At 38.9% G+C, this 26,491-nt stretch overlaps 3 protein-coding genes and 1 long non-coding RNA gene across 6 annotated transcripts in view; 3 read left to right on the top strand and 1 right to left on the bottom strand.

Moving 5' to 3' along the window:
- The window catches only part of SCRG1 (stimulator of chondrogenesis 1), a 110,830-nt gene that overhangs the window by 57,004 nt on the left and 27,335 nt on the right, over positions 1 to 26,491 (bottom strand). The window lies entirely within an intron of this gene.
- Positions 18,022 to 18,537, top strand: LOC308635425 (uncharacterized protein). Its single transcript, XM_081269843.1, has one exon. The coding sequence runs from the start codon at positions 18,060 to 18,062 to the stop codon at positions 18,192 to 18,194; it is 135 nt and encodes a 44-aa protein (XP_081125969.1). The 5' UTR covers positions 18,022 to 18,059; the 3' UTR covers positions 18,195 to 18,537.
- LOC308635424 (protein tyrosine phosphatase type IVA 1-like) lies at positions 18,537 to 19,393 on the top strand (the record flags this gene model as incomplete). 3 transcript variants are annotated; one of them, XM_081269842.1, is made up of 2 exons in its annotated part: positions 18,537 to 18,678; positions 19,064 to 19,393. In XM_081269842.1, exons 1-2 carry the CDS (start codon positions 18,544 to 18,546, stop codon positions 19,391 to 19,393), a joined length of 465 nt encoding a protein of 154 aa, XP_081125968.1. In that variant the 5' UTR covers positions 18,537 to 18,543. The 3 variants fall into 3 exon arrangements, with proteins under 3 accessions (XP_081125968.1, XP_081125967.1, XP_081125966.1); XM_081269841.1 differs by having other exon boundaries at positions 18,537 to 18,735; positions 19,103 to 19,393; XM_081269840.1 differs by having other exon boundaries at positions 18,537 to 18,735.
- Positions 19,404 to 20,522, top strand: LOC308635427. Its single transcript, XR_014019188.1, has 2 exons — positions 19,404 to 20,284; positions 20,441 to 20,522. It is a non-coding gene; the product is annotated as an uncharacterized lncRNA (long non-coding RNA).

The raw sequence follows: 26,491 nt of genomic DNA, 5'->3' as shown, positions 1-26,491 counted from the left end.
AAGGCAGCCCGACTTTATGTTAACATCAACTTATTCTTTCATCGTCTGCATTCTATGATATGCTTTCTGATGAGTTTTACTTTAGAAAAGAAGCAAACATTACCCCAGCTTCTCAAAGCATGAAATGGTGTTATTGAGCAATCGTGGAATGATTCACTACATAAGTCACCAACACACACACACACACACACACACACACACACACAGGTCAGGACAAAACAGTTTGGGTATCCTTTCCTTATTTTAAAACCTCACTTACTCAATTACATATTTCATAAAGCACACAGTACTTATTTTCCCTGGCAGCATTTAATGCAATAACTTATGTACAAAGGAAGGCCCCAACATTTGGCCACAGATGTCATCAAATGAGGGAAGGTTTGTGATAATTCCCTATAATTTAACATTTAGAATTTAAGAGATGCCTTGTTAAGAAAAACAAAAGGACTTATTAACTCATTTACCCTTCTTAGTAATTCTATTTTTGAGTTGATGGAGCAAACACCCAATTAGAGTGATAATTTATTAGGGTCATATATTAGCTGAAAAGAACAAAGGGAAAAGAAAACCTTCAGCAGAAACTAGAAATTACCAAAGGCTGACCTTGCTTGAGTCAGTCAGTATATGATACCTCTCAAGCAAGCTGATGACAATCTGCCCCTTTACACGGTAAAGATAACTTAAACATAAGTCTCTGCCTCATTGTATTAATCTTAACTGCAGGGAAAGACAATGAAGAAACCCAGATTTTAAAACAACCTGCATCAGAAAATAACCATTCCAAACATCATGCTGAATTTAACTTGCTTTTGGTTGAACCATAAGGCCAGCTATACTACATCATTCCAAGAAACACCAAATGTGTGGAATTTTGCTATGGATGCTATCAGGAAGATCAACTGATTTGACCAAAACTGTGGTTGTATAGAAGTAGCCATTCTCAATGCAAAGAGAGGTAACCCAACGTAGACAACTAAGCTTTTTGTAAGGGAATCTGCAGTTTACAACTAAGTGTCACATTAAAATTGCTGTCATTTTTTTTTCTACTAGTTTAAATTCTAAACTTTGGAGATAAAGAAATTTTAAATTAATTAGTGACTTATATGTTAATCACAAGCTTAACAAAATATTCAGAGGGAATGTTAGAAAAAGACAGTATAAATGTTTAATTGATGGGATTCTAAGTATATACAGACCCTGTTTTGTTTTGCTTTTTGATGATGTTGGGGAATGAACCCATGGCCTTGTGCATGAGAGGCAAGTGCTCTACCAACTGAGCTATATCCCCAGCCTCAGACCCTGTTTTTATCAGAGTTCATTCATACTTTTAATTGTTTTCTTTCATTTCAAATATTGTTGTTGGGGTTGAATAGATTTACCTAATTCTTGCAAGATTTGCCCCAGATATTTTGCTTTGTTTTATTTAAGTCTTCTTAAAACTTTTGAGATGCTGTAATGTGCTATAAAATAGTTGTATTCAGTAATTCAGTAAGACAGGGACTGCTGGCTGTTCACTGAACCAGACTCCTCTTCTTCCTGGGTGCACATGGTTTACAAGGCACTGATGCAATTAGAAGTGGTCACAAGACTAAGTCTCAGTCAATGGAAATTGTACAGAAGTGACAGAGACACTTCTGTCCCCTAAGAGCCTCCCAAGAGTGGTTCTCCATGTTCTTTCATTCCCCTTTTCCAGATTAATGGAAATAAGTTCAGGGTCTTTGGAATCCATGTGTTGCAAATAACAGAACTACAAGATGGGAAGAACTTAGACCCCCAAAATTAAATCCATGTGAAAGATGTTCCTGCCAGGTCCTTTGGCACTTGAGGAAATGACAAGATTAATTATTCTTGTTTCTTCATTTTTAACAAGGACAAATGACACTGTCTTCACAGAAATTATAATCCTCTTACATTCTTTATGGACACTTCTTTTGTGGCTCTTAATCCAAATAATCAACTTATAAACATTGATGAAGTTTCACAGAAGTACTCTAAGATTTTAGTTGCATTTCTGAAAAAATATTATAGTATTTCTGGCAAAATTAGGAGGTTCTGGTTTTATGGTATGTTTAAACAAACTTCTCAGTTTCTCTTTTTATTGCCTGGCAAATAGTCAATCCCATAATTTGGGGGCTTGGGGCTCTTTTCTTAACAAAACATGGGTTAAGACAGTATTTTTGAGCATGTTTATCATGAAGAACTCCATTTCTAACATTTGCCCTCCATAGACAATATCAAGATTGAGATATTTTTTAAATACTACTCTTACTAATTTGTAGTAAATTCACTTTTCCATATTTCCATATTTGTTACTTCTACTCCTCAGGCTAGAATAAGTAGCAGTCGGGGGTGGAGCTATTTCTAGAGGAACGGCCTGGCTTTGACATGGATTAGTGAGTCTGAAATTTTGGCAAACACGGCAAATCTGAATTTTGTCAGCATTTAGAATTACCAGTCATGTCCCAATCAATTTACATTAATAAGATTTATCTTACCAGATTTTGTTTTAGGTGGTGAGGATACTAGAACAAGTGAAACATACTTCCTATCCCAGAAATCATAATCTGGGTGGGGAGATATGTACATGAAAAGAACATCCAATATGGTGTGGCAGTGTTGTCTGTAGGTGGATGTAGAAGAAAAGGGCTTTATGTTTGTTGCCTAGGACTGCTATTACAAATGGTCACAAACTGAGGAGCTTAAAACAACAGAAATTTATTCTTTCACAGTTCTGGACCCTAGAAATTAAAATCAATGTGTTGGCAGTGTAGTGTTCCCTCTGAAGTGTAGGAGAAGCATCCTTCCTTAGGCCAGCATCTTCTGGCCTCTAGTAGCTGCTAATAATTCCTGGCATTGCCTGGCTATAGACTCATCACTCCAATCTCTGCCTCTCCACACGGCCTTTTCTTCTGTGTGGGTGTTCAATTTTTCTTCTCCTTATAGGACACCAGTCGCTGAATTTAGTGCCCATCCTAACTCAGTATGACCTCATTTTAACTTGATTAGGTCTGGAAGAGCTCATTTCCAAATAAGGTCAACTTCACAGGATCCAGGTGGAGAAGAATTCTGGATACTATTCAACTCTACCCAGATCAGGGCAAGTCAGAAAGATCACCAAAGGATGTTTCCCAGAGAAGATGACAGCTGAGCTGCATCTTGAAAGGTGAATGGGAGCAAAAGAGAAATAGGATGATTCATCACTGCAACATGTGTGATAAGTGCAAAGCAGGGTTAGAAATGCCTTCTAGGGGCTGGGGATATGGCTCAATTAGTAGAGTGTTTGCCTTGTATACATAAGACCCTATGTTCAATCACCACCACCAAAAAAAACAAATAAAAAAAACCTTGTACCCTCTACACAGAGATTCTTATTGTATTACCTTAGAATGAAGTTCAGCCTCAAACATTTACTTTGTCTTTTTCCTATAACAAGGTCTCTTTCAATGTTCTGATCCAGGCAATTCTACTTTATTCTCAGCTGTGAAATATTTAGAGCCCATGCGCTAAATATATATCACATTAACACTTCCTGGTGCAAGAATCTCTGTAATCTCAGCCTCTCTGGCCTGGTTCCAATAGTGAACATGGAACACCTGTAGGCCTCTCATTTTTTTTCTGATTTGGGGTGTAGGGCTGTTCTCGCTCATAAAAGATCATGCATTCAGCTCAGAGCTGACTTCATTCAGTCAGTGGAGTCCTTCATTCATTCCACAAACTTTTGTTATTAATTATGTGTAAACCACTGTGCTAGGTGTGAGGAGATTAAGAAAGTAAATACAATATTAGTCCTGTCCTCGAAAAGTCTACAGTCTAACGGGAGAAAGAAAACACAAGTAATATACACTACAGACCATAAAATCCATGGTAAAAGAGATCATGTTGACCTTGTTTATGGGCCTATCTGCCCCCCCACCCCCAGTTCAATTTCTGGCACACAATAATTAAGAAATAGTTACCAAGTTGGGTAAAAAGGTTGAAACATTATTGGGCAGAAGGAATTATTTCTGATCCTCCTGAGAGCTCTTGCCTGCCAGGATCTTTAACATGCATTTAATTCCTCAAGCCTTTGATTCATAGTTAGCTTTGAAATTCAGCATTTCGCCTTGTTGGGTTCACTACCATCTGGCCTTATTTCTGCTGTGATTCTCATCTATATTTTAGGCTTAGAGTGATGATGTGCAACTTCCTAGGAGCAATCGTGGCTCAGATGTGCCTCTCAGAGCTTCTGCGTGATGGCCTGACAGTCATAATAGTATACATTTGAAGTTTCACATTAAGAAAGTACCTAAAAATGGTAATTTTGAGGATAACAAGATGTTGTCACAGGTTCCTTTAGAGTTAATGCAAGGATTCTCCAAATCTTTTTAAATGTAAGTCCTCTTGTCTGGAGAGAGCACAAAGCAAAGACTCCATTAATAGAATTAATTGAGGCATAATGGTGTTTGGGGCCTGGATTGCTGAGACTGATCATTCAGCTAAAGAGAAAGGGAGAATTATCAGCTAATTTAGGATAATTCAGGTTTTCCAAATCACCTAAAACTTGATCTCCTACTAGATTTGACCCATTCATCCTGATTTCCTGGGAATTTTATTTTATTTTTTTCATTTTAACATGTAAATTCTGCATCCCAGAAACAAAACAGAATGCTTGGTCACCCCCTTCTTACAGTGACCCAATTATAACAATGTGATTTCTCCTCATTTTAGTTTGACCCATCTTCTCTAGTCAAGCCTACATGCCCAGGCTGACTAAGGCAGGATGGAGGCATCCATTGCCTCTACTATCTGACTGCTGAAGATGAACAAGCCAAAAAAAAAAAAAAAAGGAATTTACTACACAGAGATGATCCCCCCAAACTATAACATGGCTGTAATTTCAGGAAAGCCTTGGAATCTTGGCTTACGCACACACTCCTTTTTAGGAATGATTGCTCTTCAGAGTGAATCATCCCTTTTAGTTTGCCCTCTTACTTACAGAAAGACAAAGCAATGAGACCAAAATAACCCTCCTAACAAGATCTTATGCCAGGATTTAATATGCCAGAAAATTTGTGTCCTTAGAAATGAAATTCTAGTTTTAACAGCAAAATGAAGATTTATTTTTATTTTTTATTTATTTTCTCATTCAGGGAAGAATGACGATTTCATCCATGTCCTTAGACACATCTCAATTGGTGGATTTTTTTTTTCTTATTTTACTCTCTTAATTGGATGAAAGTATGCAGCTAATGATTTATGGATCTCCAGTTGTGCCAGGCATCATTTTAAATGTGCACAGCTGCTCGGCAGTAGTTTAACTTGGCAGATAGTATTAAACCATTGAATTGTGTCATTTATTTGTATATGCATACAATAGCCTCCTTGTGCAGGTTCTTCAAAAATCCTTGCAGAAATGGTTTGGAACCAAGCCTTTAAGGAGTCTCGGAGAGTGATTTATTCTTTTGGAAGATTTTCAGAGTTTCCAGAATGAAGAATGAGATAGCAGTTTGTGCCACTGATAAGTTCCCAAGGGAATTATAGAGACAGGCTAAAGTGGAGCAAGGTGAAAAGAGAGAGAGGTTCAGAGTTTGGGTTGGGGAACTCCAATTTCAGTGGTCGTTTAGGCAATGTAGGACTTGTTACTGAACAACAGTCTCAATTTCATTATGACATGTCTCAGAAAAGCAGCTAAAAGAGGGGGTGATCTAAAACAATTCATTGCAGGCATAAATAACTTGAGAAGCTCTGTTGACAATAAAAAATCTGGCATTCACAGTAGTTAACAATGCTATCTTCAAATTCAAAGGGCCCCGAGATTTATCACTGTTGTCTTTTGTAGTCAAGGATGTTACTGTTGACACTGTTGTTATCCATGTACGCAAGTGTGATGGAAAATACCCGGATGTGACAGATGACAGGGCCTTTCTGCAGAGTGTATGTGGAAAAATCTTTTTTTGGTTTGTGTCTGTTGGACTCACAGGGCGAAACTTGCCTGGTCACAAAGCCTTCATGATTCTGTCTGCTGCAGGCCCTGCTCTGGCTACGGCTCTAGGCTCTTAGGCTATTGTTTGAATGGCTCTCCCCTGGAATCTTGCAAATATGTCACTTTCTACCTGGTCTGTCTATAGTCTCCCAGGCCAAAAATAGTCAGGCAGGTGAGACTAGGCCTGGCCCTCCCACTGTAGCTTGTGAGACAATCATTTCAAGGTGTTCCTCGATTGCTTTGCTCATTAGTGATTCTATTATGCCACTTGAAATTGATCTTAGGTGCTGAAAGAATTTCTTCCCCCTTCTCAGTTTTGCTTGTCTTAGAAGAGGAAAAAGCAGAGGAAATGCTTTTGGCAGAATCATGCCTCTCCTGTAATAGACAAGGAGAACATTACACAGTTTTTTGCCTTTAAAAATGTGTCCACACCAGCCTGACGTTGCTTCTCTGACTGGACTGATGGACATATGTGTCCTTTTCGCTTGCTCTGCCTTTGATCCCACACAGCACCTGAGATGGGCATGGCTTTCCGAGATGTCAGTCAAATTTGCTGACCACAGGACATTGCCAAGCAACCCCAGACCCCTAATCCCTTGCCTTATTTGGGTTGAACTTTCTTGAATGTCTTTCTTTCCAATAAATAGAGTATTTTCTGGTGGCTTGCTCTCTCTTTCCAATGAACCCTTAAGGTAGAGGGCCGACCTGGTCGCCAGCCCAGCTAGTTGGCAATACCTGACCCAGAGCATCTATGAGCAGCAGAGGGATACTGTGCATCCAAGAAAGGACATCCTCTCAGAACACAGAAAGGATAAAAATTAGGAGCATGGAGGAAATGAAAATATATTTTATCTACTTCAAAATTTTAATTTGAGGCCGTCCAGCATTATCCCATCTGACATGAGTTTTTTTTTAATTTAACTAATTTTTGAAAAATATTTTTAGTTGTAGATGGACACAATATCTTTATTTTGTTTATTTAGTTTTTTATGTGGTGCTGAGGATCGAACCCAGTGCTTCACACATGCTAGGCAAGTGCTCTACCATTGAGCCACACCCAGCCTCTTAATTTAATTTTTTACACAAATGGAGCACAACTTTTCATTTCTCTGGTTGTACCTGACAAGAGTTTTGAAATTGTTTCTCCAAAGGATGTGTCAAAGTCAATCAGCTTTAAATTGTCCTTTGTCTTCCAAGTACCCAGGAAGTGGAACATAGATTCCTCAAAACTCCAGTGTGTACACCAGCTGTTTCTGATCTTCTAGTTATTCTGTTTCTCTAAGAGGAACTAAGATGAAAGTTATTGAGAATAAGCAAACATCTAGAATGAGTAATGCTTTGTTACTCCCATTCCTGTTATATGGAAGAGGAAACTGAAGTTCAGTTATTGAACCAGCTTTATGTAAAAACTAAGTAGCAAAACTGAAATTGAAGCTGAGATTCATCTGAAGGGATGAGCAAATCCACAAGTTAGCTCAATTCAGAAAGCTCCCTGAATTTTATTTTTTCAGTTTTGTCTTAAAACTATCAGGTTCTTCTCCAAAGTTCTAACCAAGAACTTCACCAAGAAGACTGCATGCTTTCCTCATAAAGTATGAGAGACCACTGCTTAAAAAATGAGTCTCAACTATATTCCTGACAACCTATTAACTAGAAAATAGTAATATTGCTACAATGGTGAATATTTAAAATGCCACCTCTGTCCCTTGGTCATTTTGACGGTACAGTATCATGGAAAATCAGCCATTCTAAGATGAATATCTGAATCATTTAAATTAATCTTATTTTGTTTATTGAGTCACAATAACGCCCTTAACCTCCTATCAGAAAGAAATAGTTATTCTGGATGACACTTGTGAGAAGAACTTAAATTTGAATTGCTAGGCATCCAAAAGATCACTAATTATAAGAACCTTATAAAACTAATGTATGACCAGTAGGTTTAGCCCATGTAGGTTCCTTCCTTTTCTTTTTTTTTAATATTTATTTTTTAGTTTTCGGTGGATACAACATCTTTGTATGTGGTGCTGAGGATCGAACTCAGCCGCACGCATGCCAGGCGAGCGCACAACCGCTTGAGCCACATCCCCAGTCCAAGTTTCTTCCTTTTCTATTGGCTTTCTAAGTATCTTCATGACCTGTTATATGATGGGGGCCCTTTAAATTTACAGATCCCTTCCTCAAAAATTGTTTTATGAAATTTCATGGAAACCCAATGAAAGGTCAAAGCCTGAGTTCTTCCTTTTCTATTAGATATATAAATTGAAGCAGAAAAAGCATGTGCTTTCTTGAAGGTGCCAGAACTAAAACCCAGGACGTAGTGCTCTTAGTATGGTTCCACCTTCTCCCCATTTCACAAAAGCATTTATTAAGAATCACACTTTCATACCCAGCAGCCTGATGAGCAGCAATGGTCATTTGAAACTGAGGTCTCAGATGGGGGAACTAGTGGGGTGTTGGGATCTCTTGCCTTAGCTTGGGATTGATCCTCAGGATTTAAATCATTGCTGAACATGGGAGTGGGGCTCAAGAGGAAGGATGCCAAAGATGGAGCGAGGCTCAGCTTGACTTTTAGCAGTTCTGGTTTGCTATGATTTAAATGTACATGTCCCTCGAAAACGTGGAGCCTAACCATCAGTGTGATAGTGTTGAGGTGAGGCTTTGGAGGAATTGGTTGAATCAAGAACATTTTGCCTTTATGAATGGGATTAATTCCCTTATAGAAGAGACTTCAGAGAGTTGTCTGATGCTTTTACCTTTCTTTTTTTTTTCTTGAACATATTCAATTTTTTAAAAATTTTTTTTATTGGTTGTTTACAACATTACAAAGCTCTTGACATATCATATTTCATACATTAGATTGAAGTGGGTTATGAACTCCCAATTTTACCCCAAATGCAGATTGCAGAATCACGTCGGTTACACATCCACAATTTTACATAATGCCCTATTAGTAATTGTTGTATTCTGCTACCTTTCCTATCCCCTACTATCCCCCCTCCCCTACCCTCCCATCTTCTCTCTCTACCCCATCTACTGTAATTCATTTCTCTCCTTGTTTATTTTCCCATTCCCCTCACAACCTCTTATATGTAATTTTGTATAGCAATGAGGGTCTCCCTTCATTTCCATGCAATTTCCCTTTTCTCTCCCTTTCCCTCCCATCTCATGTCTCTGTTTAATGTTAATCTTTTCTTCCTGCTCTTCCTCCCTGCTCTGTTCATAGATGCTCTCATTATATCAAAGAAGACATTTGGTATTTGTTTTTTAAGGATTGGCTAGCTTCACTAAGCATAATCTGCTCTAGTGCCATCCATTTCCCTGCAAATTCTATGATTTTGTCATTTTTTATTGCTGCATAGTACTCCATTGTGTATAGATGCCACATTTTTTTTATCCATTCATCTATTGAAGGGCATCTGGGTTGGTTCCACAGTCTAGCTATTGTGAATTGTGCTGCTATGAACATCGATGTGGTAGTATCCCTGTAGCATGCTCTTTTAAGGTCTTCAGGGAATAGTCCAAGAAGGGCAATAGCAGGGTCAAATGGTGGTTCCATTCCCAGCTTTCCCAGGAATCTCCAAACTGCTTTCCAAATTGGCCGCACCAATTTGCAGTCCCACCAGCAATGTACAAGTGTACCCTTTTCTCCACATCCTCGCCAGCACTTGTTGTTGTTTGACTTCATAGTGGCTGCCAATCTTACTGGAGTGAGATGGTATCTTAGGGTGGTTTTGATTTGCATTTCTCTTGCTTTTACCTTTCCATTTTTCTCATCATGTGAGTATACAGTGTTCATCTCCTTCAGAAGATGCAGCCAGAAGGCACCATCTTGGATTCAGGGAGTGATCCTTATCAGATACAAAATCTGCTGGCACCTTGACCATGTATTTCCCAGCCACATGAACTGTGAAAAACAAATTTATATAATTCATAAATTACCTAGCCTGTGATATTTTCTTATAACAGCACAGACAGACTAAGACATAGTAGCACTAAATGCTATGAAGCATTTTCAAAGTACCTATGAAATATTTTTGAGTTGATAAAATTTATATTCAAATTATCAGAAAATATTTTTAAAACCCAATTCTTTATTGTGTTGAGTCAAATATTCCTAAGACATACCACACACATGTATAAGCTTGACTCAATTCTTCATAAAATAGAATTGAATTTGATTGTTTAAAATGGGGTATCTTTTGGACTATGTGATCATAAGAATGGTCAGTTTTCAATGTTTTTAAATGTTAAAAAGACATAGAATGATATCTCTCTTAGGAAATGTAATTTATAGTATATTGCACATTCAGTGGAAATTGGGTTTATGTATCAGTTAGATTAAAAGAACCTCAGTGTGCCAGGTGCAGTGGAACATGCTTGTAATCCCTGTGCCTTGGGAGTCTGAGGCAGAAAGAGTGCAGGTTTGAAGCAAGCCTGGGCAAATTCTCAGGGTCCTATCTTAAAATTTAAAAAAATAATAATAAGGACTAAGGATATAGCTCAGTGGTAGAATGTCACTGAGTTAAATTCCCAGTAACAAAAACCAAACAAACAAAAAAACAAAACAAACCTCTCAATGTGTAACTGTGGTCTAAAGAAAATAGAAGTATATTTTTCTTTCATGTAAAAGAGGTCAGAAGATTGTCTGTTCAAGACTGGTACGCTGGATTTATAGATGTCAGAGGCTTAGTCTCTTATATTATTATTCCACTATGCATGGATTTTATTTCCAGATTCACTTCATGGTCCAACATGGTTGCTTGAGGTTCAGCAATTATACTTGCAACCCACGAAGTAAGCAGAAAAATGGAGCAAGAAGAAGGGCATGCTCTCTCTTCTATTTATACTTGTATTTATAACTCATTATCTAGAACCCAGTGATACAGTCCAAGGTAAATTGAGAAATGTATTACTTTAGCTAGCCATAATATTCCAAGCTTTAAAACATTAGGTTTATTTTTACAAAGGAAAAAATGCAGAATTACTATTTAGAGGCAAGTAAGCATCTCTGCCATAGCTTAAAAGTATTTCCTTCATCTTATTTCCTATGTTCCCCACATTTTCTTCTTCCCTATTCCCTCACACATTTTTTTTAAAAAAAGACCCTACTGGATGAAAGCCAGAGCCATGAAGATCAAGAAAAAAAATATGAGTCTAACCAATAAGTTTGTAGTTATGATAATTTTGCCCTTTTATCCATATCATTTATATCACCAAAGAAAAATATCAAGGATGTTAAGGAAGTTAATATGGGTCCCTGCCTCTAATCCCTGACTTTATCATTTAGAGGAGATGAGATTCCCATAGAAATATGCCATCAAGAATGGCAAAAGTTCAGGGATTTTACACTATCTTCAGGGTAACTCGCTAGCCTGCCACAGTGTCATGGATGCCAGCAAAAACCATAAGACTCAGGTCAGACAAAAGACACTAAACTCCTTGCTATAGGGCTACACCAATAGCCAGAGAACCACCCTTTTCTTGTATCAGTTCCCCAGGCCCTATTTCCCCCAGGATGCAGTGGGTTGCACTGTAGGGGAGAAACCCTAAACTTAAGAAGCCCAGGTCTTGATGGGAAGCAGACCTGCCTGCCCTTTTCTCCAGAAGGAGAGACCATCTATATTTTAAAGGTATTCTCTATATAGACATTATAGACATGCCTTTTTTGGTGGGTGGGAGTACCAGGGATTAAACCCTGAGCCACATCCCTAGCCCTTTTTATATTCTATTTAGAGATGGATCCTGTTAGGGTCTCTCCAAGTTTCAAGGCTGAATTTGAAGTCTTAATCCTCCTGCCTCAGCCTCCCAAACTGCTGGGATTACAGCTGCCCAGCATATGTAGAGATCCTTATGAAAGTAATCTAGAACAAAGGCAGTCAGTGTTTCTGCTTGTAAGATGTGCAGCAAACATGGATGGTAGTTATTATGGTTTAGATATGAGATTTCTCCCAAAGCTCATTTGTGAGACAATGCAAGAGAATTTAGAGATGCAATGATTGAGCTATGATGTTAACCTAATCAGTACATTAATCCACTGATAGAGATTAAATGGGTGGTAACTGTAAGCAAGTAGGATGTGGCTGGAGGAGGTGCGTCATTGGAGGCATGCCTTTGTGGTCTATATTTTGTCCCTAAGAGTGGAGTGCTCCCCCCTCCCTTCCTGGAACCATGTACACAGCTGTTTTCCTCTGCCACACCCTTCTGCCATGATGTTCTGCCTCACCTGGGGCCCTGAGGGATAGAGTTGACCATCTATGGACTGAGGCCTCTGAAACTGTGATCCCCAAATAAACTTTTCCTCTTTAAAATTGTTCTTGTCAGGTTCTCACAGCAGAGAAAAAGCTGGCAAAAACAGTAGTCTCATATCTATTGTCTCCAATAGATATGAGGTGGCATGCACCAAGCATTACACAAGTATGAGAAACGAGGTACAGGCCTTCCCCTCATAAGTAAGGACTGAGCACTGGAAACTGAGCAATCTGGAAAAGCAGCTGATTTTGAAGGGAAAGGAGAACATGAATTAAAGAAGAGGAGTTATGCCTACAGGCATGGACAGAAACATGAGGCCACATTTGAAAATCTACAAGAGACCAATGTGGTTGAAAGCAAATCTTATTTAGGAAAGCTGTAGGAGGTTGGGACTGGTTTCTAGAGGGCCTAAAATGCCTGAGAAATTTTCCTACAATTATGAGGAGGGACAGTAGCAATGCTCAGTGGCAACATGGCACAGGATGGACCAGTGGAGATTAGAGGGAGGGCACGGAGACCAAGAGGTTATTGAGTATGGAATACTTGAATTCTTTCCACATGGCAAGAAAATATTGCTGTACTTAACTCAATTTTCACCCATACAACACCAAGGCAAACTTTCTAGGTATTTCATATGTTTGAACATCAGTTTACAGCATCATTAGTACACCCTTTGCCGTACGTTTCACTGTCCATTAAAGAGGTACCACTTCAGTGTGTTCTGTGTGGATTCTTTCCTGCATTTTGGGATCAGAACCTTCCCTAAAAGTATTGGGGGTCAGATCTAGAGGCCCTCAGGGCTTCTTTCCTGGACAGGGTAAGAGAGGGTTTTGATAATTGGTCAGATTGAAGGAAGTGACATCATGGGAGACCAGTTACAATAAATACCAGTTCTCAAAGTGAAAAAACTTGTGTAAAGGGCATGATCCCAAGTAAACACAGGGGACTAGGCAAATGGCTTGGACAGGGGAGCCCTTGATAAATAAATAGCTCTGTCTTTAACCCTAAGGTTGGAGATTGATATTCTGTATCTTGTGGTGGTTTCTTATTATTCTTACTTCATAGTCTTGGCTCTTTGACTTTGTTGTAGGAAAAGTGGGCAAGCCTCACACCTGCCTCTCAACAAATGAATAAAGTGATGCCCTAACTATTTCCCAGGCTTGTATCACCCTCAGAGGACCTCCCACAATCCCGGGTCCTCGGCACTTCTATAGCGAGGCTAGAACATTATGGAAGGCTTCGGCAGACCACTATCTTAGAAGCAAACTCCTAAGTATTTTTTAACAGAGCCCAAGGCTGACAGTAGTCAAACTTTGTACACTAAGGGAGTATTGAAAACACGGCTATTTCCAATAATTTGTTATGCATATGCTCATAAACACATTCCACTTGTCACCGAACCTGTAACAGGCCTCCCAGAGGAGAATAAATAACACTCACCTAATGAGGAGGCCAGTGTTCCATGGGTGTCAAATACACCAAGGTTCCAGCATGAGATAGAGTCACAGTTGGCAATCTCTTTTAATGGAAAAGTTCCCTGACACTGACCTCCTAGGGTATGTGGGCCATGGGCTGGGAACCACTGCACTTGGTGAAGGAGCAATGACCCCCGTGGTCTTAATTAGACCAATTATTACTGTTATGATTTGGATGTGAGGTGTCCCACAAAAGCTCTCTTGTGAGACAGTGTAAGAGGAGAAATGATTGGGTTATAAGAGTCTTAACCCAATCAGTGAATTAATCCCCTGATTGGGATTAACTGAGTGGTAACTGAAGTGGTGGGGTGTGGCTGGAGGAGGTGGGAATTAGGGTGTAGCTTTGGTGTATATTTGTATCTGGAGAGTGGAGTCTCTCTCTCTGCTTCTTGCCCACCATGATGTGAGCTTCTTCCCTCTGCCACACATTCTGTCATGATCTTCTGCCTCATCTTGAGCCCAGGGGAATGGAGCTGGCCTTCTCTGGACTAAGACCTGAAACCATGATCCTTCAAATAAACTTTTCCTCCCCTACAGTTGTGCTGGTCAGATCCTTTAGTCACAGGAGTGAAAAAGCTGAATAAAAGATTGACATTGTTTGATGAAAGCCTGAGAGTTTTCATAGTGACCAGGGTAAGTCTCCAGGAGAAACTGGAATACATGTCAAGGGTTCATGTTGAGAAAAGAAATCCATCATCCAGTGAAAAACGCAAAGTGTCAAAATTACCACACTCCATGCATTGTTCGTGGACACCAACTTGAAAGCAAGTATAAACCACACACAAAAAAATGTGTATATTCAGAGGAGGAATATATTTAGGCCAGGCTGTTAGGGGACACAACACCATGCCACATTGGGAAGAACTGAAGATACAAGATCCATGTGGAAAGGGCATGAAGCCTGTCCTCACATACTTCAAGAAATGTCAAGAGGGAGATTTCTCAGGAGCAGGAGGGCAGAAATCAGCGATAAAGTGCAGTGACCATAAATGGTGTCCTGTAAAGAGTTTCATGATGCTGATGATGACATTTAGTAGCAGTGAAAAAGAGGGTTTCCTGCCACTTCAGACTCAGACCCTGGAGCCAGTTCCTTGCGCTTCTGTGTTGTTATGAAAATAATTTTTTTCTTTTTGTCTTGAGTTTTTCTCTGTTTTCCACATAGAGTCAACACACTGGGTAACCATCCTTACCTCATAAAAGCATACTTGATCCTGACAGTTGGCTATTTTGTAGATGTCTCCCTTCCCACTTCACAGTGAGGTATCTGTCCTAGATGTGGGCGAGCAGGGCTTGCACTTGGCGATCGTAAGCTCATCTTGAAACCTGAACTACCTTGAAAACTGAAGTAGGCGTTCTTTCCTTATTCCACTTTTAACTCAGATTTTATCTGAAAGACCTGATCATTTGTTGTCTTTTAGTTATATCTGCATGCTAAGAAAAGCAATCATAATCTTATAACTAGCAATGGAATGTTTGAAAACCATGCTTACACTACCGGGAGACACCAGCATGGACAATTTAGCTAGACCTTGTCTCAAAATGAAACTTAAAGAAAAATAGTAAAAAGAAGTACATTTAATATATTTTATCTACACAACATGTTTGAAATTATAACATTTCCTCACATAATCAATATAAATTATCCACTGACTATTTTACATTTTTCTTATATTAGGTCTTCAAAATCTGGTCTCTACTTCCAAGAGTTTATGTTCTATTGTCTGACACAGATGATAAATCCATAAACAGATGAGTATATGAAATAATTCTTGCTAGTAAGAAGTGACATAAAGAAAATAAAAGAGGACACAATACAAAATTTTTTAAGGCTATTTGAGTTCTCTGCAGGACTAGATTTGCCCTCAACATGTCTTATACTGTATCCTGGAAAAGGCACATGTCTTAGCCCTGGGGCAGAGAGATAGGGTTGGGTCCCTTCCTTGGTACTGAGAGTTATCATATATTTGCATCCCTAGAATATAATCTGTTAATGGTTTTGTCTGAGAGTGGCTCTTGTCAATGAAAACAGACTCCATATAGGAAAGGCTCCCAGCCTGATAATCATTAGGCATGAATTCTTGATTTGCTGCTCATTAACTCCAAAAAGCCCTTTAACCTATTTTGGTTAAAGCCCCTTAACTTTCCTCTGTGATCCCTAGTTCTAACATTTTGTGATTCTATTTTATACAAATGGAACTTCTGTAGCTTGTAGAATCTCTGAAATACCAGCAATAATGAAAACTGAGAATTCTGGAAGGTGGGGGCAAAGGAGATGAATGGGATGAGCTGCCTAGAAAATAATAAATGTTGTTGGATATGTGGAGAAACTAGAAACCTCGGGCATCACTGGTAGGAATTAACAATGATCCAGTTGCTGTGGAAAATAGTTCAGCTGCTCCTCAAAAAGTTAAACCTAGCGGGCTGGGGTTGTGGCTCAGTGGTGGAGCGCTCGCCTAGCAAGTGTGGGGCCCTGGGTTCAATCCTCAGCACCACATAAAAATAAATAAATAAATGTATTGTGTCCAACTACAACTAAAAAATATTTTTTTAAAGTTAAATTTAGGGCTGGGGATAGAGCTCAGTTGGTAGAGTGCTTGCTTTGCATGCACAAGGCTCTGGGTTCAATCCCCAGCACCACACAAAAAAAGGTTAAACCTAGAATTGATAGGTCTATTCCTATAGAAATAGCCCAAAGAATTGAAATAGCCAAAAGAATTGAAAGCAGGGTCTTGAAAAGATATGTGCACACCAATGCTCATAGCAGCATCATTTATAACAGACAAAAGAGGGAAACAATCCAAATGTCCATTGACAGGTGAAGAGTGAAGGACATGAGATGCACACACACAACAGAACATCATTCAGTCCTAAACAGAAAGAACACCAACATGCTGTGACATGGGTGTATCTTAAGACATTATGTTAAGTGAAATAAATCTTAACCAAAGGGCAAATACTGTATAGTTCACCTAGAATACTCAAATTCATGGAGACAGAAAGTTGTATGGTGGTTACCAGGGACTGGAAGGAGAAGGGAATCAGGAGTTTAATGAGTATAGAATTCCTGTTCAAGAAGGTGAAAAGGATGAGGAAATGACTAATGGTTATGGTTGTAGGATGATATGAATGTACTTAATTCACTAAACTGCATAGTCAAAAATGGTGAAATTGTAAGTGTTATATACATACACAATGTGTGTGTGTGTGTGTGTGTGTGTGCGTGTGCACATGCATGCATGCACATGAGCACACGTGGTGTCCTGGTCTTACATTTTTATGCATGAATAATAGCTCTGTCTTCCAAGATGTGAAAGTAATGTCATTTAATTTTCCTCCACGCCTCCCTTTTAATAGAGAGGAAGATGACCAATGAGAGGGAAGATTTGGCACTAGCTTAAATTCAGGCCCACTTTGTTCAGGATTAAGGAATGTTTATGGGTGAGGTGGTGAAGTTGAAGTTTAAAAAAGAAAGTGGTGCATAGGGGGAAGACAGGTTTAAAAAAGAAAAGCAAAACCCTGTGAAACTTCACAGCGCTTAGACTTGTGGTCAAATGGAACAAGTTTCTTTTTAATTTGGTACATAAACTTGTCGTAAGCAAAGCACTCAGAGAGAAAATTCCCAAGCAGCAGTGCTGGGTTTAGGGTCATTTGTCAAATTAATCAAGATATATTTTCTTGCCTTGAATGCATCAGCTGGAATATATTACATTCCATCCTAGGAAGAGAATCCAAGCCAACAATTCCCAACAAACAATTGTTCAGTCTACAGAAGAGTAAAAACCTCCAAGTCCTTTCATTTCCATTCACTTGATTTCCCATGATTTTTCATTAGGGAGATGTAGTCAGATAGAAGAATGAGGATTGAAACCTTAAACGGAGTTTGAAACCAAAACAGCACTAGCATTAGGGGAGACGGAGATTCTAATCACAAGGAAACATTGGGTTTGGTGCAAGAGAGTCACTTAGGGAAAATGGAAAAACAATGTCAGGACTGATACATATTTGACACAAACTTAAGATAAAGTCCAAATGCTTAGTTGTTCTCTTTTCCTAGCACTGCATCTGAAACAAGCGGATTGTCTGATGATGAAATTTTAACATTCAGCCATGTAATATTTGACAAAGTAATGCATTTAATATTCAAAGCTGAAAAAGTATAGTTGTAAAATCAGTATGAACAGAAAACCATTTTAAAAATGTACACTTTTGTAATTTCTGCAATATTATGTTAATACCAAATATTCTAGAGGCGACGCGCTCTCCTCGGAGCCGCTCACCGCATGGTAGTCTGGTGCGCCCGCCGCCGCCGCCCCCGCGACGACCACCGCCACCCCCTGCCCTGCAGCCGCCGCCGCCTCGGGACCGGCGGTATGATTAGGCCACAATCTTCAATGAGTAAACATATTCCTCAGTTCTGTGGTGTTCTTGATCACACATTTACGGAGTTTCTGAAGGGCAGTGGAGATTACTGCCAGGCACAGCACGACCTCTATGCAGACAAGTGAACTGTAGAAATTCATTACTACTCCACCAAGAAGCCCCCATAAGAGTGGTTAACCTGGACACAGACGTATTGAATTGAAAATCCACCGAGCATTTTACAAGAGTTCTGACCTGGATGGGGTAAACCTCAGTGCACTTCCTTTCCATTGCCTCAGTATTACTGGATTGAAGAACTGCTGCTTCTGGTTAGGAGGTTCATTTCATTTCCCATTACTCCCAACTTCATACTCAAAGCACTGAGAATATCAAGTGGAGTATATTGAAGTAGACTTCAGTTGCTTTGCATCATTTCTGTATTCAATTTTTTTAATTCTTTCATAACCCTATTGAGTGTTTTTTAACTAAATTAACATGGCTCGAATGAACCGCCCTGCTCCTGTGGAAGTCACATACAAGAACATGAGATTTCTTATTACACACAATCCAACCAATGCAACCTTAAACAAATTTATAGGGGAACTTAAGAAGTATGATGTTACCACAATAGTAAGAGTATGTGAAGCAACCTATGACACTACTGTTGTGGAGAAAGAAGGCATCCATGTTCTTTTTTTTTTTTTTTTTTTTTTTTTTAAGAGAGAGTGGGAGAGTGAGAGAGAGAATTTTTTAATATTTATTTTTTAGTGAGAGAATTTTTTAATATTTATTTTTTAGTTCTCGGCGGACACAACATCTTTGTTGGTATGTGGTGCTGAGGCTCGAACCCGGGCCGCACGCATGCCAGGCGAGCGCGCTACCGCTTGAGCCACATCCCCAGCCCCAAGCATCCATGTTCTTGATTGGCCTTTTTTTTTTTATTTTTTATTTTATTGTTGGTTGTTCAAAACATTACATAGTTCTTAATATACCATATTTCACAGATTGATTCAAGTTTGATTGGCCTTTTGATGATGGTGCACCACCGTCCAACCAAATTGTTGATGATGACTGGTTAAGTCTTGTAAAAATTAAGTTTCGTGAAGAACCTGGTTGTTGTATTGCTGTTCATGGTGTTGCAGGCCTTGGAAGAGCTCCAGTGCTTGTTGCTCTGGCATTGATTGAAGGTGGAATGAAATATGAAGATGCAGTACAATTCATAAGACAAAAGCGGCTTGGAGCCTTTAACAGCAAACAACTTTTGTATTTGGAGAAGTATCCTCCTAAAATGCGGCTGCGCTTCAAAGACTCCAATGGTCATAGAAACAACTGTTGCATTCAATAAAACTCGCCTGATGCTATTGCCTTGGAAGTGGAACTTAAGACGGGACCTAATTTGTCGTACATATTAGCCAACATGTTGGCATGGTGAATAATTCTGATGAAGCTTCCGTAGCAGTATTGGAAAGCAGTTTTACCAGGCCACAAGCTTGACAGAACTTCAACCTCTATGTTTGGGTTATGATCAACCTGTTTGGACACTTAGCAAAAGATTCTTGCTGTTCACCATTTGAAATGTGCTTATCATTTGTACCAGCTGATCTTTCCTGAAATCATGCGGTATTGAGCTAATGTCTTTAAATCTATTTCCACGCCAGAATCTTACATAAGAAATTTAGAAAGATTCGGTGCCAAAATACCCAGCACAATACTTGTATATTTTTAGTATCATACAAAACCAAAATTCCAGGAACTAAGAACACTCTAGACCTTATGTGACTTATTCCTTCAGTCATTTCAAACATTGTAGGCCCTATAAGATTATTTGCCTGCTCTTTTTATGTTTACATTTCCCACATTCATACCAGTATACATCAGGTTTGCTTTTACCTATTGGGGTTTTTTGTTTTTGTTTGTTTTTTTTTTCCTTTTACCAAGTCTTACAGCAATTATTTTTATTTAATATCTTTCTATAAGTCTTATTTTTTTGCTGTTATGGGAAACCTCCATTTTGAAAACCTAAGTTTTTACAGAAGCACATGTCTTTAAGTCTCCAGTCAAAAAAAAAGCCTTACAGTTAATTTAATGTTTGCACTCTGAGGTGCAACTTAACAGGGAGGGCCTGAAAAAAAGAATGGGAGGGGGCTATTAAATATTTTTAGTAAAATGTTGCCTTTGTCTTGTGCAGAACCTGTAGAATATATGCTCTTTAATTTAGTAAATATTTTTTTAAAAGGTAGAGATGCGGGGCTGGGGCTGTGGCTCAAGCGGTAGCGCGCTCGCCTGGCATGCGTTCGGCCCAGGTTCGATCCTCAGCACCACATACCAACAAAGATGTTGTGTCCGCTGAAAACTAAAATAAATAAATAAATATTAAAATTAAAAAGAAAAGGTAGAGATGCTCTGTTATTGTAGGTAAAACAATTCTTAATCATAAAGTTTCTGAAATTCTTGTAATTTTTTTTTCATAATTATCAGAAGTTGTTTACCAACTTTTTGTTTGAAGTGTGATTTTTTTTCTTTTATTCCCAACCTCTTGCAAAAAAAAAGAAAAAAGTGAGTTTCTGCTGATGAATTGAGCAGACATCTAATATTTTATATGCTTTTTGAGCTGTGTAACTTAATATTTGGATACTTGATAATTTTGTTTTATTATGTAATTGATAAAATGGTGATGTGTATTAATGTTAGTTCAACCATATATTTATACTGTCTGGGAATGTGTGGTTATAGTTCTGTGGGAGAAATAATTTGTCAGTGTTCACCAGCTTGTAAAAACTTAGTGCGAGAGCTTAAACATCTAAATAAATAATGAAATGCAAAAAAAAAAAAAAACCAACAAATATTCTATTTGACTCAACAAACTTAATATAACCATCTTACCCATGAAAAAATGAATTGGGCTATAAACTAATTTTTCTATTTTCTTAATGTCATCAGCAATGAGCTCTTATTCCTCTCGTCCAAATTTGAGCCTAACATTAGTTGGACAGGGAACAAAAATGTAGGAAGCTGGGAATTTTCCAGATCATTAAAAATTAAAAAAAAAAAAAACTCCTTATGGAAACGTAACCAACTGAAGCAATATTTTTAAATAAAATTTATTCATCTTAATTTCTTATATTTTTACCTTGTTTGAATGTGAATAAAAAGTCTATTGATAAAATATATTTTACTATCAGAGAAAAAAATCACATCATCTAGACTTTTTTTGGTCTTGCTCTAGAATCTAGACATCTTTTATGATATGTAAATAGAATTAATGAAATTTAACCTAATTTTCTACTCAATGCACTAGCTTAAAAGTGAATGAAGGGCTGGGGTTGTGGCTCAGAGGTAGAGCACTCGCCTAGCATGCGTGAGGCACTGGGTTTGATCCACAGTAGCACATAAATATAAAATATTGTGTCCACCTACAACTACAAATCAATTTTTTTTAATTACAGTGAATAAATTTACCCAGAAGATGAGCAAACATGGGGAGAAAACATTGATTCTTGGTATATTAACTAATGCCTTTTGGGAGCATGGAAAGGGTAGAAAAGACAGACCTTATTGATAAACATTGCTAGGCACCCAAGACCAGGTTTTTGTCTTGGATTATTTTGGGAGAGTTACAAACAATTTAGGAAAGATGATAACTTGTACATTTGCGTATAATTCTCATAACCCATCCCAGACGGAGCTAAATATTAGTCTTAGAACACTAAGATTAAGAACACTAGGAATGAAAAATTTTTAAAAAGATGGCCGCTGCGTACAGGGGTTGCTGAAATGCTGAGCCTGGTGCTCAGAGCAGCGGCTTTAATCGAGACTTCGCGCAGCTTGTTAGAGCTCCTTTCACCATTAGTCTGTAGTGGACCACCCGGCCAAGCAGCAGAAAAAACAAAGAGATTGAAAAAGAGATGCTTGGCTCCCAGACGCTTCCCTGCTCAAAGCGCCCGCCTGCTTCCTCTTTCACTGCGCTCCCGGCAGAAAAGCTGAATGGGTAATCAGCAGTGGATTGTAAGTACCTGAGGCAAAGAAAGCTCAGTACACCCCGCCTTTTTTTTTTTTTTTTTGAATATTGTCTATACAGGGAGAGTTAGTGGATTGGGATTGTTGGCTGGGCTGTGGTTTCGGGGCTGAAAATCCACTCTGCGGGAGCTGCCATTTGCTTTCTGCTTGCTGTCTTGATGGCTCTGTCTACACGGTCCAGCTGCCGCATCTAGAGACTGGAGCTGGGCTGCATGCCGAGCCCTGTCCTCCGAAGGCTGGACCACGGCCCCAAGCGCCTCGGTCTCCTGTTCGCCGCTGCACCTTCAGGCAGAACCTGCTCTGGGGTCGTTAGGCATCCCCCTGCGAGGGGACCCGTGCTCCGGAGGAGGGGGCTGGAGAGCCGCGGCGGCAGCCGCTAGGGCCCTGGGAGCTAGGCACCAGGCCGAGGAGCAGCGGAGGCCGCGGCGGCGCTGCTAAGGTCATGGACAAGCGCGGCACCCAAGAGCGTGGCCCAGAGGTGGAGGTGACGGCAGCAGGGTTTCAGTTCTAGAAAACTGGACTGGAAACAGAAGCAGCAGTTTGGATAATCCCAAGATCTTGCTTATGCCAGGAAACTGTAAGGGTAACATGAATATCATTGAGGAGGTCTAACAGGGCGGCAGGCGCGGAGAGATCAAGTCTCTGACCTCTTCAACTGCGCGGGCATAGGGAGCTGTAAATTATCTAAAGCATGTTTTCTCAGGATCACTAGGCAATGCTGAGCTGACGTGGAGCTAAGACGTACACTTTGGGCCCCTCAGAAAACACACACTGAGCACGAATCTGCTGCATTCAAGCCCCGGTTCGCCTGCTTCTCGTGACTCAGCACTAACTATCCCGCTGAAATAACTAGTCGGCCCACCTGATCTCACAGAGGTAAAAGCCAACTGAGCACCATAGCCAGACCCAGGGATCAGGAGTGACGTGGGACTAGCGGTGCAGAATCCCCGGCTATCGCTCCCACCAGTGCTGACAACAGAGGTCCCTTGCACCAGCTACCAGGGGAGTTGCTACCTGAGGGCAAACAAATTCGCTGGGGGTCCTCAGCCCCAAGCCCTACAAACTTAGGGTCCGAGGGAGGCAAACAGAAAGGGTGTGCCCAGGCATCCATGAAAACAGGGCTCCCAGGAGCAGCAGACCCGGCATGTAGCCAGTATTGTGGTAAGCGGCACAGGTGAGTGGGGCCTGGATTGAGGAACCACAAGAGAAGGACCTAGGCACTCAGGACTGGAGACCCGCACAGTCTGGGAAGAAGAGCTAAGGCACAGTGATTGGTTCCCACCTATCAAGAGGAGAAGCCTGGCCCAGTGGGCATAGCTCCACCTACTGGAAGAGAAGTTAATCGAGCTCTATGACTGCATTTATTATTATTATTTTTTTAATGATTATTATTAGTATTTTTTTAATTTTATTCTCACTTTTTGTAGTTGATGTTGTTGTTCTTTAACTTTCTTATTAATGGTTTCAATTTTTTTTAATTCTTTTTATTCTATTATTATTACTATTATTTTTTAAACTTCAATTTCCATTTTTTCATTATCATTATAATTTTTTGTTTGTTTGTTTTAAATTTTTTTTATTGGTTGTTCACAACATTACAAAGCTCTTGACATATCATATTTCATACATTAGATTGAAGTGGGTTATGAACTCCCAATTTTACCCCAAATGCAGATTGCAGAATCACGTCAGTTACACATCCACAATTTTACATAATGCCCTATTAGTAATTGTTGTATTCTGCTACCTTTCCTATCCCCTACTATCCCCCCTCCCCTTGTTTTAAATTTTTATTTTTTCGTTTTTTCTTTCTTTCTTTTCACTTTTTTCTTTTGTCTTTTCATTTCTTTTCAATTTTCTTATTCCCCCTTTCTTGAATTCTACCTGCCTACACTCACTCTCTTTAGTGACTTCTTCCTTTCCCTTCTAATACCTCTCCTCCCAAGCATCAAATAAATTTATAAGAGTAAACAGTAACTCAGCAGTCAAACAGAACAAGAAGTATCATGAGCATAAAAAAGCAAGGAAGAAAAGGAGTACAAACAATGAAGGACAGCCTAAATATTCAGGAGGACCTGGAGTCATCAGAAAAATGGCCATATAAAGAACTCAAGGAACACCTTAGACAGATGGAAAGGAACCTTAAAGATCACATTGAAAATAAATTACATAAACAGATAAAAGAAGAAGTTAAGCATCTCTATCAGGAGATAGAGATTATAAAAAAAATCAAACAATAATTCTAGAAATGAAGGAAACGATAAACCAAATTAAAAACTCAATCGAGAGTATCACTAACAGAGTGAAGCAAGTAGAAGCCAGAACGTCAGATAATGAAGACAAAATATATCATCTTGAAAAGAGTCTAGCCAACTAGGATAGGCTGGTAAAAAATCACGAGAAAAACATCCAAGAGATTTGGGATAACTTAAAAAAACCAAACTTACGAGTCATCGGGATAGAGGAAGGCACAGAGATTCATGCCAAGGGAATGAGTAACTTGCTGAATGAAATAATTACAGAAAACTTTCCAGAAATAAAAAAGGAAACAGATATACAAATTGTAGATGCATACAGGACACCGAGCACACAAAATCACAGTAGACCAACGCCAAGACACATTGTTATGAAGATATCCAATATGCAGAACAAAGAGAAAATATTAAAAGCTACAAGAGAAAGGAGACAGATTACATTTAGGGGTAAACCAATACGGTTAACAACGGACTTTTCATCACAGACACTGAAAGCAAGAAGATCCTGGAACAACGTATTTCAAACACTAAAAGACAATGGATGCCAACCAAGAATTCTGTATCCAGCAAAATTAAGCTTCAGATACGACAACGAAATAAAAATCTTTCATGATAAACAAAAGCTAAAAGAATTTGTAGCCAGAAAACCAGCATTGCAAAGCGTCTTGAGCAAAACACTACACGAGGAAGAAATGAAAAACAATAAACAAAACCATCAGCAGGAAGTGCCTTGGTAAAGACAGAGGACGGGGGGAAAGCTAATCATGGAGAAACAAACTAAATTAGAAAAAAAAAAAGAGATAAATAATCAAACATGGCAGGAAGTACAAACCATATATCAATAGTAACTCTAAACGTTAATGGCTTAAACTCTCCAATAAAGCGACATAGGCTGGTAACATGGATTAAAAAAACAAATCCAACAATATGCTGCCTCCAGGAGACACATCTGATTGGAAAAGACATACACAGGCTCAAGGTAAAAGGTTGGGAAAAAATATACCATGCACACAGTCCTCGTAAGCAAGCAGGGGTGGCCATTCTCATATCGAATAAAATCGACTTCAAGAATAAGTTAATCAAAAGGGATAAGGAAGGACATTATATACTGTTAAAAGGAACCATTCACCAACAAGACATAACAATTATCAATATTTATGCAGCAAATAATGGCGCTGCGACGTTCATAAAACAAATTCTCCTCAAGTTCAAGAATCAAATAGACCACAACACAATAATCATGGGTGACTTCAACACACCTCTCTCACCATTGGACAGATCCTCCAAACAAAAGTTGAATAAAGAAACTATTGACCTCAATATCACAATCAATAACCTAGACTTAACTGACATATATAGAATATATCAACCATCATCAAGTGGATATACTTTTTTCTCAGCAGCACATGGAACCTTCTCAAAAATAGATCATATATTATGCCATAGGGCAACCCTCAGTAAATATAAAGGGGTAGAGATAATACCATGCACTTTATCAGATCATAATGGAATGAAACTGGAAATCAATGATAAAAGAAGGAAGGAAAAATCCTACATCACATGGACAATGAACAATACGTTACTGAATGATCAATGGGTTACAGAAGACATAAAGGAGGAAATCAAAAAATTCTTAGAGATAAATGAAAATACAGACACAACATATCAGAATCTATGGGACACAATGAAAGCAGTTTTAAGAGGGAAATTCATCGCCTGGAGGTCATTCCTCAAAAAAAGGAAAAACCAACAAATAAATGAGCTCACACTTCATCTCAAAGCCCTAGAAAAGGAAGAGCAAAACAATAGCAAATGTAGCAGAAGGCAAGAATTAATTAAAATCAGAGCAGAAATCAATGAAATTGAAACAAAAGAAAATATTGAAAAAATTAACAAAACAAAAAGTTGGTTCTTTGAAAAAATAAATAAGATCGACAGACCCCTAGCCATACTAACGAAGAGAAGAAGAGAGAGAACTCAAATTACTAACATACGGGATGAAAAAGGCAATATTACAACAGACGCTTCAGAAATACATAAAACAATTAGAAATTATTTTGAAAACCTATATTCCAATAAAATAGAAGATAGTGAAGACATCGATAAATTCCTTAAGTCATATGATTTGCCCAGACTGAGTCAGGAGGAAACTCACAACTTAAACAGACCAA

Source organism: Spermophilus citellus (assembly GCF_964194105.1).
Source record: "Spermophilus citellus genome assembly, chromosome: 16".
NCBI classification, from domain to species: domain Eukaryota; kingdom Metazoa; phylum Chordata; class Mammalia; order Rodentia; family Sciuridae; genus Spermophilus; species Spermophilus citellus.
The sequence above is the reverse complement of the archived record's forward strand: the minus strand, read 5'-3'. Positions and strand labels throughout refer to the sequence as shown.

What these genes read in the sequence shown, in the direction of transcription:
- LOC308635425 (XM_081269843.1), top strand. Translation starts at nt 18,060, where the DNA reads ATGATTAGGCCACAATCTTCAATGAGTAAACATATTCCTCAGTTCTGT.